Source organism: Xiphophorus maculatus, chromosome 10 (genome assembly GCF_002775205.1).
Source record: "Xiphophorus maculatus strain JP 163 A chromosome 10, X_maculatus-5.0-male, whole genome shotgun sequence".
NCBI lineage: Eukaryota > Metazoa > Chordata > Actinopteri > Cyprinodontiformes > Poeciliidae > Xiphophorus > Xiphophorus maculatus.
In genome coordinates, this window is record NC_036452.1 from 14,205,045 (window position 1) to 14,219,231 (window position 14,187).

At 38.4% G+C, this 14,187-nt stretch overlaps 1 protein-coding gene and 1 non-coding gene across 4 annotated transcripts in view; both read right to left on the reverse strand.

Moving 5' to 3' along the window:
- Positions 1-12,203, reverse strand: part of LOC102218069 (rho GTPase-activating protein 27) — a 30,968-nt gene extending 18,765 nt beyond the window's left edge. For all 3 annotated transcript variants that reach the window (XM_023341188.1, XM_023341187.1, XM_023341186.1), the window contains exons 1-2: positions 12,098-12,203; positions 9,593-10,490 (exon numbers count right to left, since the gene is read on the reverse strand). In XM_023341188.1, coding sequence (XP_023196956.1) covers positions 9,593-10,432 — 840 coding nt within the window. In that variant the 5' untranslated portion in view covers positions 10,433-10,490; positions 12,098-12,203. The remainder of the gene's footprint in view (positions 1-9,592; positions 10,491-12,097) is intronic.
- Positions 12,204-13,635: 1,432 nt separating this feature from the next.
- On the reverse strand, positions 13,636-13,749 carry LOC111609961. The gene has a single exon (XR_002753426.1). It is a non-coding gene; the product is annotated as a U5 spliceosomal RNA (small nuclear RNA).
- Between the last annotated feature and the right edge of the window lie 438 nt (positions 13,750-14,187).

Below are 14,187 nucleotides of genomic sequence, written 5' to 3' on the forward strand. Positions count from 1 at the left end.
ATAAGCAGTAGGAAGGGACTGTGTGAGGGCTCGCTGGGGTGTGTGTGTGTGTCACTGTTTGTGTGTGCTTAAATTCCTGTGCACAGGGTAGGAGGGTAGAGGGTAACTGTCTGACAGAGCTAAAAAAAACAAAACAAAAAAAAAAAAAACAGAGTCGGTAAAAAGCAGACAGGAAGGAAAAAAAGTTTTAGTAGGCAGAACAACATGAGCTCTGCGGGTCACTTCAACTTACTTCCTGTCTGTGTATACACATGACAAGTAAAACAGAAATGACACTAATGGAAATAAAGATTTTGAAGAAGGACACCAAACACTTGGGAGAAGAAGGGGCAGCTTTTGGTGAGCCTTTAACCTTCCTTGGGTGGGTGACTCAGACAATAATGGAGAGAAAGGGGAAGCAATAATTTCTTACAATAAAGAGGGGAGCTGCCATGCCCGGGCCAATCTGAAAGTACTACATAATTCAAACTTCAAACAGGAAGCTGAGTTTTGGTTAGATTGCAAAATACCCAGCATGAAGCTTGTGGCCAATGTTTTAGAGGTTTCTGGGTTAGAGTTGGTTTCAAATGAGGTTTGAGGAGACATGGAGAAGTATGACTTTTTTTTTTGACAATTCCAGATAATGAATGAGTGAAAATATGTAAAATTCAAGAAAAAAACATAACACAACATATGTACATATGTAGCCTTCCTTTTGGGATTTGTTTTTTAAATTCAGGGCTGTCCCATTAACTAACTTACAAAACAGCTACAGTTAACCTGAATTCAACACGACGTAGTATGCAACATAATGCAACAAAACCCAACACAACACAATTTTACATGACACAGTACGACACTTCACTATGCAGCAGGACACATTAAGACTTGATATGTGTATTTCACTTGGGATTTGTTTTTTAGTCTGGTCTGTCCCAATAAAGGCCATAGTTAAATAGATACATACAACAAGCAATAGCAGTCTAGATTTGTATTTAATATTTTATCTAAATGCAATTTAGCTGAAATTGCATTTAGTAATTAGACTAAATGCTTCTTAAACTCTTCTGTCTTTGTTATCTTCTATACCTTCCTAAAAAGAATTAGGGAACAAAATGTGTTTTTAAGATCAAATTAGATATAAGAGTCTTTATATGGCTAAATAAATGAAGGTAAGGTCTAAGTGCCTTAGCAACTGTGAAAAATATGTCCTCTGAACATGAGTGATTACTGGAGCAAAAATTTGTTAAAAAAGGAGCCAAAGACAGCACAACCTTCAAAACCCAAGAGAACCATTGATTGAAGAATTTAAAAAAATATCATTTTCCTGGAGAGAAAATGTTAAGAAAAGAGAGATGGCTCAAGCTTCTTCCACAGTACTGCATAAAAAAGGGGAAAAGAACACTTTCTGTACTACAAAGCTAAATAATTTGCAGGAAAGCTTTGCAAAGTACTTCTCGTAATTTTTCAAGGCATGGTTTGAGGCGAAATTCCTTCAGTCCAGAACCTTAAACTCTGTGCCCTGAGCAAAGCATGAAGCAGCAATCTGCCTGATTACTTAACCGCATTAGAACCCATCCAGTCTAACAATGGGGTCCCAAATTGGGGCCCAAATCACGCCACAGCACACAGTTGGGCTATTGAATCAAACTGGCTCCTTTCCTTCTTACATCACACTCATCCCTGTGTGGAATCCAGGATCCTGAAAAGGCTCAGCCGCTTATCATCATCTTATCTTTGCTTTCCAGGTCAGGCCTGTATCCTGATGTGCAAAACTCACTAATGACAGATTTCACCTTCTCCCACAGTTGTAGATGGAATGTATTTGTGTAGGAGGGGAAACATTTCCGTACCTGGTGCTGCACAGCTCTCTGCTAAGAGGAAAACATGACTCCTTTTGGAGTATGTAGATTGGGTTGCTAGTAAAAGATCAGGCAGTATGCAAACGGACAGGAAACAGTTTGTCCACAGATTCTGGTTTCTGCTTCCTGGAACCTGTAATAATTACAGTAAACAGAAATCCCTTTGTGTTCACTGTAAAATGTACTAAACTACAGGAATATTGCAATCAAGCAGCTCACTAGAACTTTACTATGTTTTTGTAAACTTTTGAGATTCTAGAGCACATTACTAATCCTCTATCTGATGACAACATTCAAGCTTTCTTTGGCATATTTTCACCAAATTGTTTAGCCGATTACTGCCAGATTTATGATCACAAAGGGATCGAAAGATCAGAGGTTAGATCGTATCCTTTCTTATTTATTGTTTTTCATCATTAACAACCACAAATGTAACAAATTCAAGAGAAAATATTGCGAAACTGGTTCTTTGATAGATGTTTTCCTTCTGACTCCAACGAGAAACCCCCCTCCCCAAAAAAACCAAAGGATTTACAAGATTATCTTTATTTATGCATCTGAAAATAAAAATAGAATTTGTCTATCCCCCTTCTTATCTCTGGAAAATAATTTAATCTAACTTAGTTTACAATAAGCCTTATTTTACTCATCTTGCACTCACTGATTTCTTGTAGCTACCCGTCAGTCTGAGGGTAGCTCACTTCTCACTTTCTGCCACATTGAACCACAATGTAGGGCAATGTTATTTAGACCGATGAGACAAAAGTAGAAACAGACATCATAATGCATAGTATTTAGTTTGTAAAAACCATCAATCTATCCATTGTCTATGCACTGAGACATTTGAAGGTGGTTTAATTTGAACATGAAAGTCCACCTGCTGCCTTGAAAATGCAATTTAAGTCTGAGTTTTTGTTTTGACTCAGAAATTAAAGTTCATGAAGTTGATTTAACAACAAAAGACAAGTTGTCCAAACATTATTTTTTTTAAGTTTATTAATCTTGAATCGTGAGTTTTAACTAATTGCTGCAATTTAAACCAAATAATTATTTCACAATATGGAAGAAAAGACTTCCCTGACTTTGTTATAGAGCACACATTTCTCTATTATTTTCACCCAAGATATCAAGTTATTTTACTTTAGAATAATTAAAATTCTTGTTTCAAATTGCATTAACAAAAGTTCACGCCAATTGATGAATTTTATTAAACATCACAGCGGACTCTGCTCCGAAACATTTAGTGTGAACAGGACGTTATCCTCGAGCTTTGTAAACTGCCAGCTGCATTAAAATAAACACTTATAGTAACACACAAGAGCCAGATCAATGTAACGCACTTCCATCTCACTCACAATGCAAAGCAGGTCACAAAAACATGCCACTAAGAACACTGGAAAATAGTTCCTGCTTCTGGCTTTTTCTTCTTTCAGCTTTTTTAAGTGCCAACCTAAAATCTCTAGTTTATTCAACAACAAAAAGTTAACCCGACTTACTACTGTGAGTTTGTCTTTCGCAAACCCACACATTTAGGTTCAAAATCTAAAACTCACTAAATTTATTTGACTTAAAGCGTAGAACAGAGTAAGCACAACTAATTGTGGCTCAAATGTTTTACAGTGTACCCACTTATCCTTGCTGGGTCGTAGTAACATGGAGGCGGATTGGGGCTGGTGGTGCCCCGATGCCTATCTCCAGCGGTCATTGGGGGGGTAGCTTGTAAACAACTGAACATATCATTTCAGCTCCAACCCTAAAATGAATCATCAGGCATGGTAAAGGAGAGGTGATGATTTGGGATTTTTACTGCCTTTTGCAGTGACCATGGATTCCTCTGTATAATCAGACTGAATTGGACCCGAAGACAGCTGGACAGAAATGAATATAATGAACTCTAGAAATATTCCTCAACAACAATATAAAAGCCTGAAAATATTATATAGAAAACAGTTACTTCAAGTAATTACTGCTAAAAGGTGGACTCAGGGTCTCCCATGACTGCTGATAGTCATGGAAACGTCATCTTTCTCATCACTATAGAGTGTGAGCAATGCTTTACAACCCTGTCTAAAATATATAGTAATTATATTTTTGAGACATAACTCTACTTGTGTCTAAGCTGCTGATCATTACAGGTGAGTCAGAGTCGACGGTAAATGTAAAAAAAAAAAAAAAAAAAATGCTGCTGCTGTTAACAGAACTGAAAAATAAGTAGGACGGGATGGAATAATATCATTCACATTTCACCATTTTCATTTTGGACCTGCAACCATGTAATCATTGCAAAGTAAGTATTTGATTTTGAATAAGCTTAAACACACAGGTCTTTTTTTTCTTGTCACACCTGCTCAGTCGCTTGTTAACAAAAATGGGAAATCAACCAATAACAAAGCAGCAGAAAAATGCCTTTAGGCATGTCCCCGCCTTGGTGAAGATGTCTTAATAAAGTTCAACCTGATCATTAGAATGAGGAAGAAAGGGATTTAAGTGACTAATCTTTTTTCGATCTTACAGAAAATGGACAAAAATAAATAAATAATCCAGTGAGCGGGAATCATGTGGATGAAGGTGCCTAGTTGATCTCACTAGCAAGAGAAAATGAGCTAATCACTTGTAAACAAGGTAAACAGAATACCCTTTCTGAATGCGCAACACATTAAGTCTTAGTGAAAATCAGCTACAGTACAATGGGTGATATTGCTGTCAGCTGAGAACTGGAAACTGATGCAGCATACTGTTCAGTGGTAGAGCAGGCGCACTGTGGCGTCCTCAATGAGGCTCTTCCAGGTTCAATTCCCAGCCCCAAGCCATAGGATTAATGCCTTCCCCTTCCCTCTCTGTTGACTAGTGTTGAATAGAGGCCCCTAGCGCCATAAAAAAAAAAAAACACTAGAAGCTGAGAGTACAATTTGCACACAACTTGTTGAAGATTGAAAAGCTTTGCCTGGTCAAACAAACCTCTGATTGAGGCTCAGAATTTGGCATAAATTAACATTGAAGCACAAAAACTGGCTGGACGGGACAAAGTCAGTCCAGACATGTTTGAATTTTAAGATATAAGTAATTAGACAACCAAACTCGACATTTCATGTATCCTCAGGTTTTAAAAAAAATGCAGACATGACAAGGAAGTACTACATATGACAATAATGTTTTGACGACACCAAATGTGATTCCTTGTCTGATTGATGTTGATTTGCAGTATGTTTTTGGAACGCTCCCTCCAATCAGACTACAAGGCGGTACAGTAATTATCATAATGGCAATAATGACTACATCTCTAAGTGGTTAGACAGATCTGTGCCATTTCAAAAACATAATTTGGATTGTTCCAGTGGGGGGGGGAAAAAGTCATTTGTAGTTCAAGAAGAAGAGTTCACCCCCCCCCCCCAAAAGAAATGAAGAGTACCAGGAAGCTAGATACACATGTTCTTAAAATAAATGATTGATATGTGAGCTCTGCAAGGAGACGCCTGACGAGATGCTCACTCTACCTGTCGGTGCAGTTCCTTGGCATTTGATTTCTGTCTTGTTTTAAGGAACAGGATGTATCAGCAGTGTCTCTCTGAGGTGATGCACCCTGACAGAAACCAGCTCCCAAGGGCTGGATTTGGAGGCCTGAAACACCAAATCATGCAACAGACAAGGCATTTTTTACTAAGTCCCAGCTGCTAAAGTCAATGAAACCTTGGACTCAACAAGTCTCTGAGCTTTAAAAGATAAGGAGCACGTATGAGTCATTTAGCCTCACAAGTTTCATACAAAACTCTGCAACTCTCTTTTGCCTACTTGCAAATTGAACGACACAAACTTTAATTACTATACTTTACAGACCACATCGCGACACACACGCCCTCCATAGCAAGTGACCTACATTGGGGCTAATTGCAAGTCCTGTTTATTACATATGCACACACTCAGGCCAACCGCAAAGCTCTGAAAGCTCAAAAGATCTGCGTCCTGGGAGTCAGGCCAGATTCCCCCCCACCACATCACCATGGAGAGGCCCATCCATTGCGGGGCGAGAATGGACTTCAGGGATCCTGGGCTCATTTATTTTGTTCATTCATCTATGTAGAAAACCCAGATTTTAAATATGTTTGGTTTTGAGTACAGGAATTTAGCCAGATTGTTTTATCAAACTGAAACGTGCGAGGCCTCTCTCGACTTAAATCAACAAACTGTACTTGTGTAATTAAAAGCGTCGCGCATACAAAACTGACTGGGTAAACTAGGAGAGGCTGGAAAGATGTTTCAACCACAGCATAGCCTTCCTTTGCAACAGGTGCAAAACACAGAGACAGACGCGAAACTTACCCGAATGAGAGTCTTCGACGCTTACTCTCGGAGAAATCAAATCCAAAGAGGGGGGGGGGGGGGAAATGAGTCAAATTCGTTCTGTTAGTCGGTGTTCGTACTTGTTTCAGTGCCTCCTTGCATGAGTTTGATCATTTCATTCCCAGGATCGACGGTGTTGCCGTGGGGGGGAAAAGCAGGTACAGTAACAGCTGGAGGTCTGGGAGTGGCTCTCACCTTCTGGACTTAACTCTTTCCCTTCCCTCACCGAGCTCACTCAACCTGTTTGTAACCTGTTCCTGCACGGCGTGAAGTGAACGGCCGCCACTCCCGCTCCTCAGATCCGCAGCCGGCAATGCAGGAAAATCAAATCAAAGTGCAACCAGTAGGCACCGGGATGCTGGCAATTCCTCACGGAAACAATCTGAGAAGACAGTGTGAACTTGAATCTGCTGCCTTTACCGGAGAATTTCAGGAAGACCTTTTTTTTTTTTTTTTTTTTTTTTTTTTCAACCCCCCTACCCTCATTGAACTTGTGAGCTTTTCACATGCAAATGAGCTGGCGCTGAAAACAAAACCCAACTGCAAGAGGTGGTTCAGCCCCTAAATCTGACCACATCAAGATTGGGATCATTCTTACATTAGAGAATACACACCAGAGCCAGTTGACAGGTCTGAAAAATAACTATCTAAAGCTTCATTTTTTATTCTTTTTTAAAATTTTATCTCACTAGATATATTGTGTGTGTAGGCTCTATGTGTATGGTGCTCTGGCTGGATGGAAACTGGGCTCACGGTATCGGTAGGGGATCCACTTATTAGGTTATTAAGTTACATGCTTTTTCAAGGGCAGACAAAAATGGGGGACATAACATCACAAATTTATGACATCACCATGGAGAGGCCCATAAAAAATCTGATTTTGTTTAATTTATTATTGTGCAATTGAAAAATTGCTTTACTTTTTTTAAAAAAAATTATTATTATTAAAAAACTAAAACTTCAACCACGAATGCTTTCAACAAAGAACATTCACGTGTTGGTCCAGTCAAAGCCCAGACCTAAATCAAATTGAGAATCTGTAACACTAGAAAACTCTTCACAGGTGCTCTACAATCTAAACCCAGACTCGTCTCTACAAAGAGGAACTGGCAAACATTTGACGTGCAAAGCTGATGACAACAGGCCTCCCAAAGTCTGCAGCTGCAATTGCAGTGAAAGATGGTTCTAGTAGTAAAAATAAATACACATGATCAAAACTCTGTAACTGTTTAACTGTTCTACTTTACAGTTAGGCACTGCTTTGTGTTAAAATCCAAATAAAATGCACTACTGAAGATAAAAGTTGCAATGAGAGAAAGTGTGAAAAGGTACAAGTAGCCTATATTAATGCTTTTGCAAGCCACTCTGCTAGCAGGACCTGGTGCTGCTAGTTAGTCGTATTATTAGTCACCTCATATTCTGACACTAGTGTTGGCAAAGAAATGAAGTAATGTAGTCAAGATATGCCATGTACCTGTTTCAAGAAATAACCACTAATTCTACATTTACTGAAAACTTTGGTTAGTTTCCATAAGATAAACTATATTTGTAAAATAGGTATTGATACAATATGACGCATTACATTACCCCAAAAGAGTCTCAGTAATTGAAATAAATTTAAATTACTTTTAGCATTACTTTCAAAAAACTTGTAACAAATTATATTTAAATGACATTTTTCCATATGTGCACAAGAAAATTCCCTTCAACTCGTGTAACTGTTGACAAAATCACTTTCTTTCCCCTTTAGAGATCAGAGAGCAAACAAAACAAATCATCCGCTTGTATTAATAGTGAATTTAACAGAGCGTCCTAATTATGAAATAGTGAAACTGAGACTTGGATGCCACTGAGTTCTGTTTCTGCTTCTCGGAGTGGGAAGTGAAATGATGTGGGGTTAAATAAAATGTCGAAGTGGGATGAAATTTCAGTTGTACCTCTCTCTCAGACAGAGGTGGACAAAGTGTTGTTTTGTACTGATAACAGTTATCAGGCGTGCATTGAGATTTTCTATTGTTTGGTAGTTGTCACAATAACACATTTGTCGGGTTACGCTTGGTTGCAAAATGTCTCCGTGAACACCGGAATTTCAAATCCCGATTTAAAGATGCAAAATGTAGAATTTATGTACTCTACTTTTGAAAAAATAAAAAATTCTGCATTAATATTCTGATTCTGCCAGTTCTATACCCAGAAGTTTTAGGTGTACAAATCAAAGATGCTTCATTCAAACATTGTATTAAGTTAGCTTGAGATGAAGTCGTAACTTTTATTTAAATTATTGTACTTTTCTTTTCATTTGAAGCTATAGAAACATAAAGCGGATAACCCAAAGCCTTTATTCTGGTCATCTAGCCTTATTTTAACCAGTAAGTCGTCTAACATCTTCAGGAACAGGATTGATCCTCCTTTACCGCCAAAGGAAGCAGCTTCTACTACAATCTAGGTGTAGTAGAAGCTACACCTTCTGATGAATAATCTGATGTGATTATCAGATCACCTTTGGGCTTTTCCACATCATATCCATATTTTACAGTCACAAAGGTTGAAAATACTTTACTGTGATTTTATATGACAAACCAACACAGAGTGGATACATGTTTTCAAATCAAAATCAGTTATGCATGCAAATAAAATGTACATATCACACTTTCCAGACTCCTAATTTGTAAAAAAATAATGAATTAATCAAACAAAAAGAGAAAACCATGCATTGTTTTCCTGCCTCTGCACAAGTGTGGAGTGCTTTGTGTTGGTCTGTCATAAAACCCTAATAAAAGTTATTGCAGGTTGAGATCATAATGTGACAAAAGGTAGGAAAGTTCAAGAGGAAAAAAGTATTTACCGTACTTGCACTGTACATGCAAGTCCTGTGACTTTCCCCTCTGAAAGGAACTCATTTAATAATTTTTAGAAGCCAGAGGAAATAAAGCTAGCTGGTGCTTCGATTTCCCTGCAAATAATATACAATGAAATGCAACTAATTAGGAGGAGTTTTTGTTTCTTATAATAAGTTATTTGAAGCCATTGGGATCGACAGCCTCTGCATAAATTGGAAATAAATGTCGTTAAATTCAGACTACTAAAACAGCCTCTCTATGAGTTGCAGTGTTTATTATCAATTGTAGGACTTACTAAAGTGAAGTAATGCTTTAAGTCTGTTAAATTATACACTTCCTTAAGTTTATCAACCACAAATAAGATGATTCCAAATACATTTCGATGAGCGTTTTTTTTTCTCTTTGTTTTTCTTTCGAAACTTTCTTCAAATAGAAACAATGTGGTAGTCCCGATACATTGACAAGTAAAATTGCGCCATCTGGTGGCTGTAAAGTTAAAACAAATTTTTTATCTCACCCTGCCAGAAATGATGTTTCTAAACAATCAGAGTCATAATTGTGTAAAAGCTTTACCTGCTCTGTTGTGACAGAAGCCTGTTCGGCTGTCTGGTCAGAACTCTGTTGCTGCGGCGCTGATTCTTTGGGTGAAGACCCGGCGAGATCAGGAGGCTCAGGAAAGTAGTCATAGTCAGTTACGCTTATTTCTGGAGTCATGTCATAGAAGTGTGGTGGAGGTAAAGGAAAATCCATTTCATATATGTTATGTGGAGGTAAATCCACATCTTTATCATTCGCAGAATCCTGAGACTTCTCTATGGACTTGTCCTGGTTTGTGTTTTTTCCCTGCTGCTTTTTATCTCCATGCTGAGGTGTAGCATAAAGTTGTTGATCTTCAGATGTTAATGGTTCTGGAGTGACTGATGCACGGCGTGGAGAATTAGGAGTCATGAGCTTATTTTTATCGTCCAAACTGTGAGCGCGGTTCCTGGCTGCTGGTGCATCTTTCAAAGTTTCACTTGGCAAGTTGACCCACAGACCAAACGTGGAGAAGCGGTAGGTTTCTTTTGAATCATCCCGAACAAGCGGATGAGTCACTGTTTTTGTATCTGGTGATGTTTTCTTGGTCATGTTTACTGTTTTGTTCTTCCCAGTCACATCCACTGGTTTACGTTTTGTCAAACTCTTTGGTGATTCTGTTTTTTTAGGGCCAGAAGAGGCTCCAAGAGGAGCAGTGACCTCCTTCACGTACTCGGCTGGGATATAGAAGGGTTTGGAGTCTCGGTCTTTGGAGACATGCCACCAATGGTCGTTGGTCTTGGAGACGAGGATGTACCTCTCGTTAGGTTTGATGCAGATGCGCCGGCCATCCTTCGCTTTGTACTCAAACTCAAACTCCACCAACACGAACGCCATCTCCTCCTCCCTCCTGTGGAAGCGCACTTACTTTGGTGGCAGCTCTAACATGTTGGAGCTGCAAAATAGAGGAAATGTGATGTTAGAATAAGTTTCGGAATGAAAATGTCAACAAGTAGTACACGGCTCACTCTCTCACTCTTCCGCCTACCAAAACGAGTTTCTGTTTTTGCCCGGCTTTCCCCTGATAACATGGACAACACACAAGCTACACTCTACGGTTTGTTTATGTCCCAAAACCTACCCAGTTTGTAAAACTAAAAACAGGCTAGTAATATATTTTGTAACTTTTCCATGTTTGTTTCAAGTTATAGCCACAAAATTCAATTAGTTTTAATGGGACTTTAAATACTACCACATAAATATGTTTCCATCTGAGGCACTTGTTGTAGCACTGGCTGTAAGTCTACAGTTGTTGTAGTGTGCAGCCTCTAAAGAGAGATTGCTTTTAATTTTCATTTTAACAGCTTAAAACAATACAAACAAGTATATGGTTCAGTAGTACATAGTGTAGTTAGTTAGTCTATCACAAAGCTGTTAAATATGGGGTGTCAGAGAAAATGTTGCAGGGATGTGACTGCTTTCACAGACTTCTCTAAGGTCTGATGAGAGCAAAGAGGAACAGTTTGGCCAAAAATACAAAGAGCCTTGTTTATTCAAAATCAACCAAAGCATATGTTCAGCAAAAAAGAAAAACAAAAAAAAAAACACTTCCCCCCCCAAACGTCAAATTTGGCGGTGACAGTGTGATTATTTGAGCTTCTTCTGTAGCCACAGGACATGATCATCCATAAAGTTCTATGTATAACAAAACCAACAACCAAATGTGAAGCCGTCTGTCTTTCCACCGAAGCTTGGAGGAACTTAAATTAGGAACAGGTCTAAGAGGGGCAGAAAAGGAGAGGCATCTTAAGAGAGCTGTGCATAAACAAAGGTGTGCAATCCTCAGTGAAGTGCTGCAATATTGTAAACAACAAATCATGTTCGCTTTTACTTCTACTATGCCATTATACACTTCTTGGTGTTGACCTAGCACAAAGAAGTCCCCAAAATACATTGAGTCCATGCTTTGTTTGTATTTTCAGCATGACAATTGTATTCATATCCAATGAGGTGTAAATACTTTTGAATGGCATCACATGAAGTGATGGTACAGACTGATAGGGCCTCAGAAGATTATTCAGTTTTGTTTTTTTACTGCAATTCTAATTTTGACCTATTTGTTCACTCAACAAATAGTGAAACTGTAGCCGATGATGTATCATCAATTTGAGGGGAAATGTTTCTGCTTAAAGGCTTTATAAGGAATTATGTAATATAACTCCTGCCTATGTTTCATTGTAACTGCAGCTATTTTTCCTTTATAAGGGATATTTACTGTTGTTTTAATTCGCTTTGCATGTTTCTGAATTTATAGTTCTACTGTTTTGGATGGTTTGTCTCTTTTTCCCTTGCATTGCTCAAGGATTCATTTCTTGCCTTGGTGCTTGATTTAATCTAAAGAATGCTGATTAACAAGGCAAGCCGAGATGGAAGAGTCACTCTCCATGCACAGGAGATACACAGGAAGTTGCCTGCAAATGCAACCTTGAACAAAACCAACCAACAGACACAAAACAGCAGACTGTAAAGTGCTCGGCCACAAAACAGGAAGCCTGCACCAACCTTGGCTCGGCATCAGTGCGACGTCATCTGGCAATCTCAGTTTGTCTTTTTTCCCCTCTGCATTTAATTCATTAAACTCTCGACATATTCGGGGTGCTTACAGCCCCTCCTGAAGTAAAAACAGAGGCAGAAATAACTTTGTGAGTGAGAAACAAAATCAACAAATATAAATAGCGTGAAAATCTATAAGAAAAAGAAGATGCATTCAGAACAGCAGATACTTTAAGGATTCTGACTCGATTTCAAAGATAATTCTGTCTAAAAAATCCTTCTCAATTTGATATATTAGTATCGTTTCACACATCGAGTCCCTCAGCAGTTGTAGCTTCAGTGAAGTGGAATAAAACAGAAAAAGGTTACATTCTGGAACCTGAAGCCTTGAGGATTACTTGCATGCCTAATTGTTTCTACTTGCCTGCAGTTGTGATTTCTTGAAGTTTCCTCTTGATCAGACGAGCCACTGAAGGGAAACAGCCTCTGTGTCCAAACAAACTGAGATGTGGAGTTGTAGAGCTCGAACCTGCTGCTCACAAGTACTGTTTCTGCTCGACTGGCTGATTTCCTGTACTGTGCGCCTTTACCGAAAGAGACCAACTGTGAAACATCGGAGCTCTGAAAGCCACACGAAATGGGAAGTCTGACTTTACCCACACTTCCTAGTGAATAGTTGGCATGTCAATTCTTTTTACGGCAGCATGCTGACTTGGACTGAGCGGCATGCCGTTGAGTCAGTGTGACATAGCAATACAGTGGCTTTTTTTTTTTTTTTTTTTAACAGAACAGACGCCATAAAATTGTTGTGGTAGTTGAAACAGGAGTGAAAACGTAGCTTGTGATTAAATAACAAGATAACAATATTAAGCAACACCAAAAGGGAAACATAACTGAATATACTAGCGAGACTGCTAACTAATGGCACCATAAATGTAAAAGGTAGAAACCACTGAAAACAATTCATATCTGTTTATATCACAATTGAACTGTATGTCTATCAGTGTCGACGGTCAAATCCTGTGCTCTTAAGTGTTTGCCCCCTTAGAAATTTATTTTGCTTTCTTGTCAAAAAATTTTGATAGGCATATTTTAATATTAGACATAGATTATGTGTTAAATGTTCACTGGGAACAGCTATCCAAGGCCGTAAACAAGTATAATTATTGATTATAAAAGCAAAACACGTAAAATAAAAAGAGAAACGCTAATGCTTTTATTTACTTTTATTCAGATTGCGTTTAACTAATATGTACAGCAACCTAACACAAAAAGCCAAATAATATTTAGTCACTCTTTGTCATAAGGAATTAAAAATTATGAATTTCAACATCCTTAGTTGCTTGTTCTTTAAAACCAGGGTTGACAAAGTCATAATCTTAAAAGTAAGTAAAAGCATTAGCGTTTCTTTTGTTTGACCCAGTTTTCATCCATACATTAGCAGCTATCACTCACATTATGGCCGCGGTGATAATTCATACTCAAAGAAACAAAACATTTTTGGAGAAACTGGATTAACAATTGTTTTATCATTTGACAGAAAGAGGAGCCCTGCCGTTGGCAGGGCATCAAAAAATTAGGTGAAACTCATGTTGTTCCTCTCCACGGAAATCTTTAGTAAAAGGCGAAAGATTTATACGATCTGAAGAGAAACATGAGTGCATGCCTATCTGTGGGCTCCTCGAGTCTTTATACTGCAGCATACAACTCACACTGACGGTAGCGATTAACCTAAACAGCCAACAACAAAAATCAGACTTTAAACTTTAGCATATTACAGGAGGCTGAAAAATAACGTTAAAGGATATTAATATCACCACATAATGCGCCAGAAAAGAGTTTGTATCTTAAATATTAACGTAAATAAACTGTGCAACACAACGCGCAGTGCCTGATGGGTATTACTCCGCTTTCGTCACAGCTACATAATGCCTAGCAAAGTTTGGCTAGCTCATTAATAAAGCAAAATCAGCGACTTGTTCGAAAACCTAGAGGCGGACACGACGATTAAAATAAACTGAGAAAACGTTTATTTTAAATGATTGAAAACCTTTATAGACGGTTTCTAAATTTAACGCATGCGCCGTATAGACGCGTTT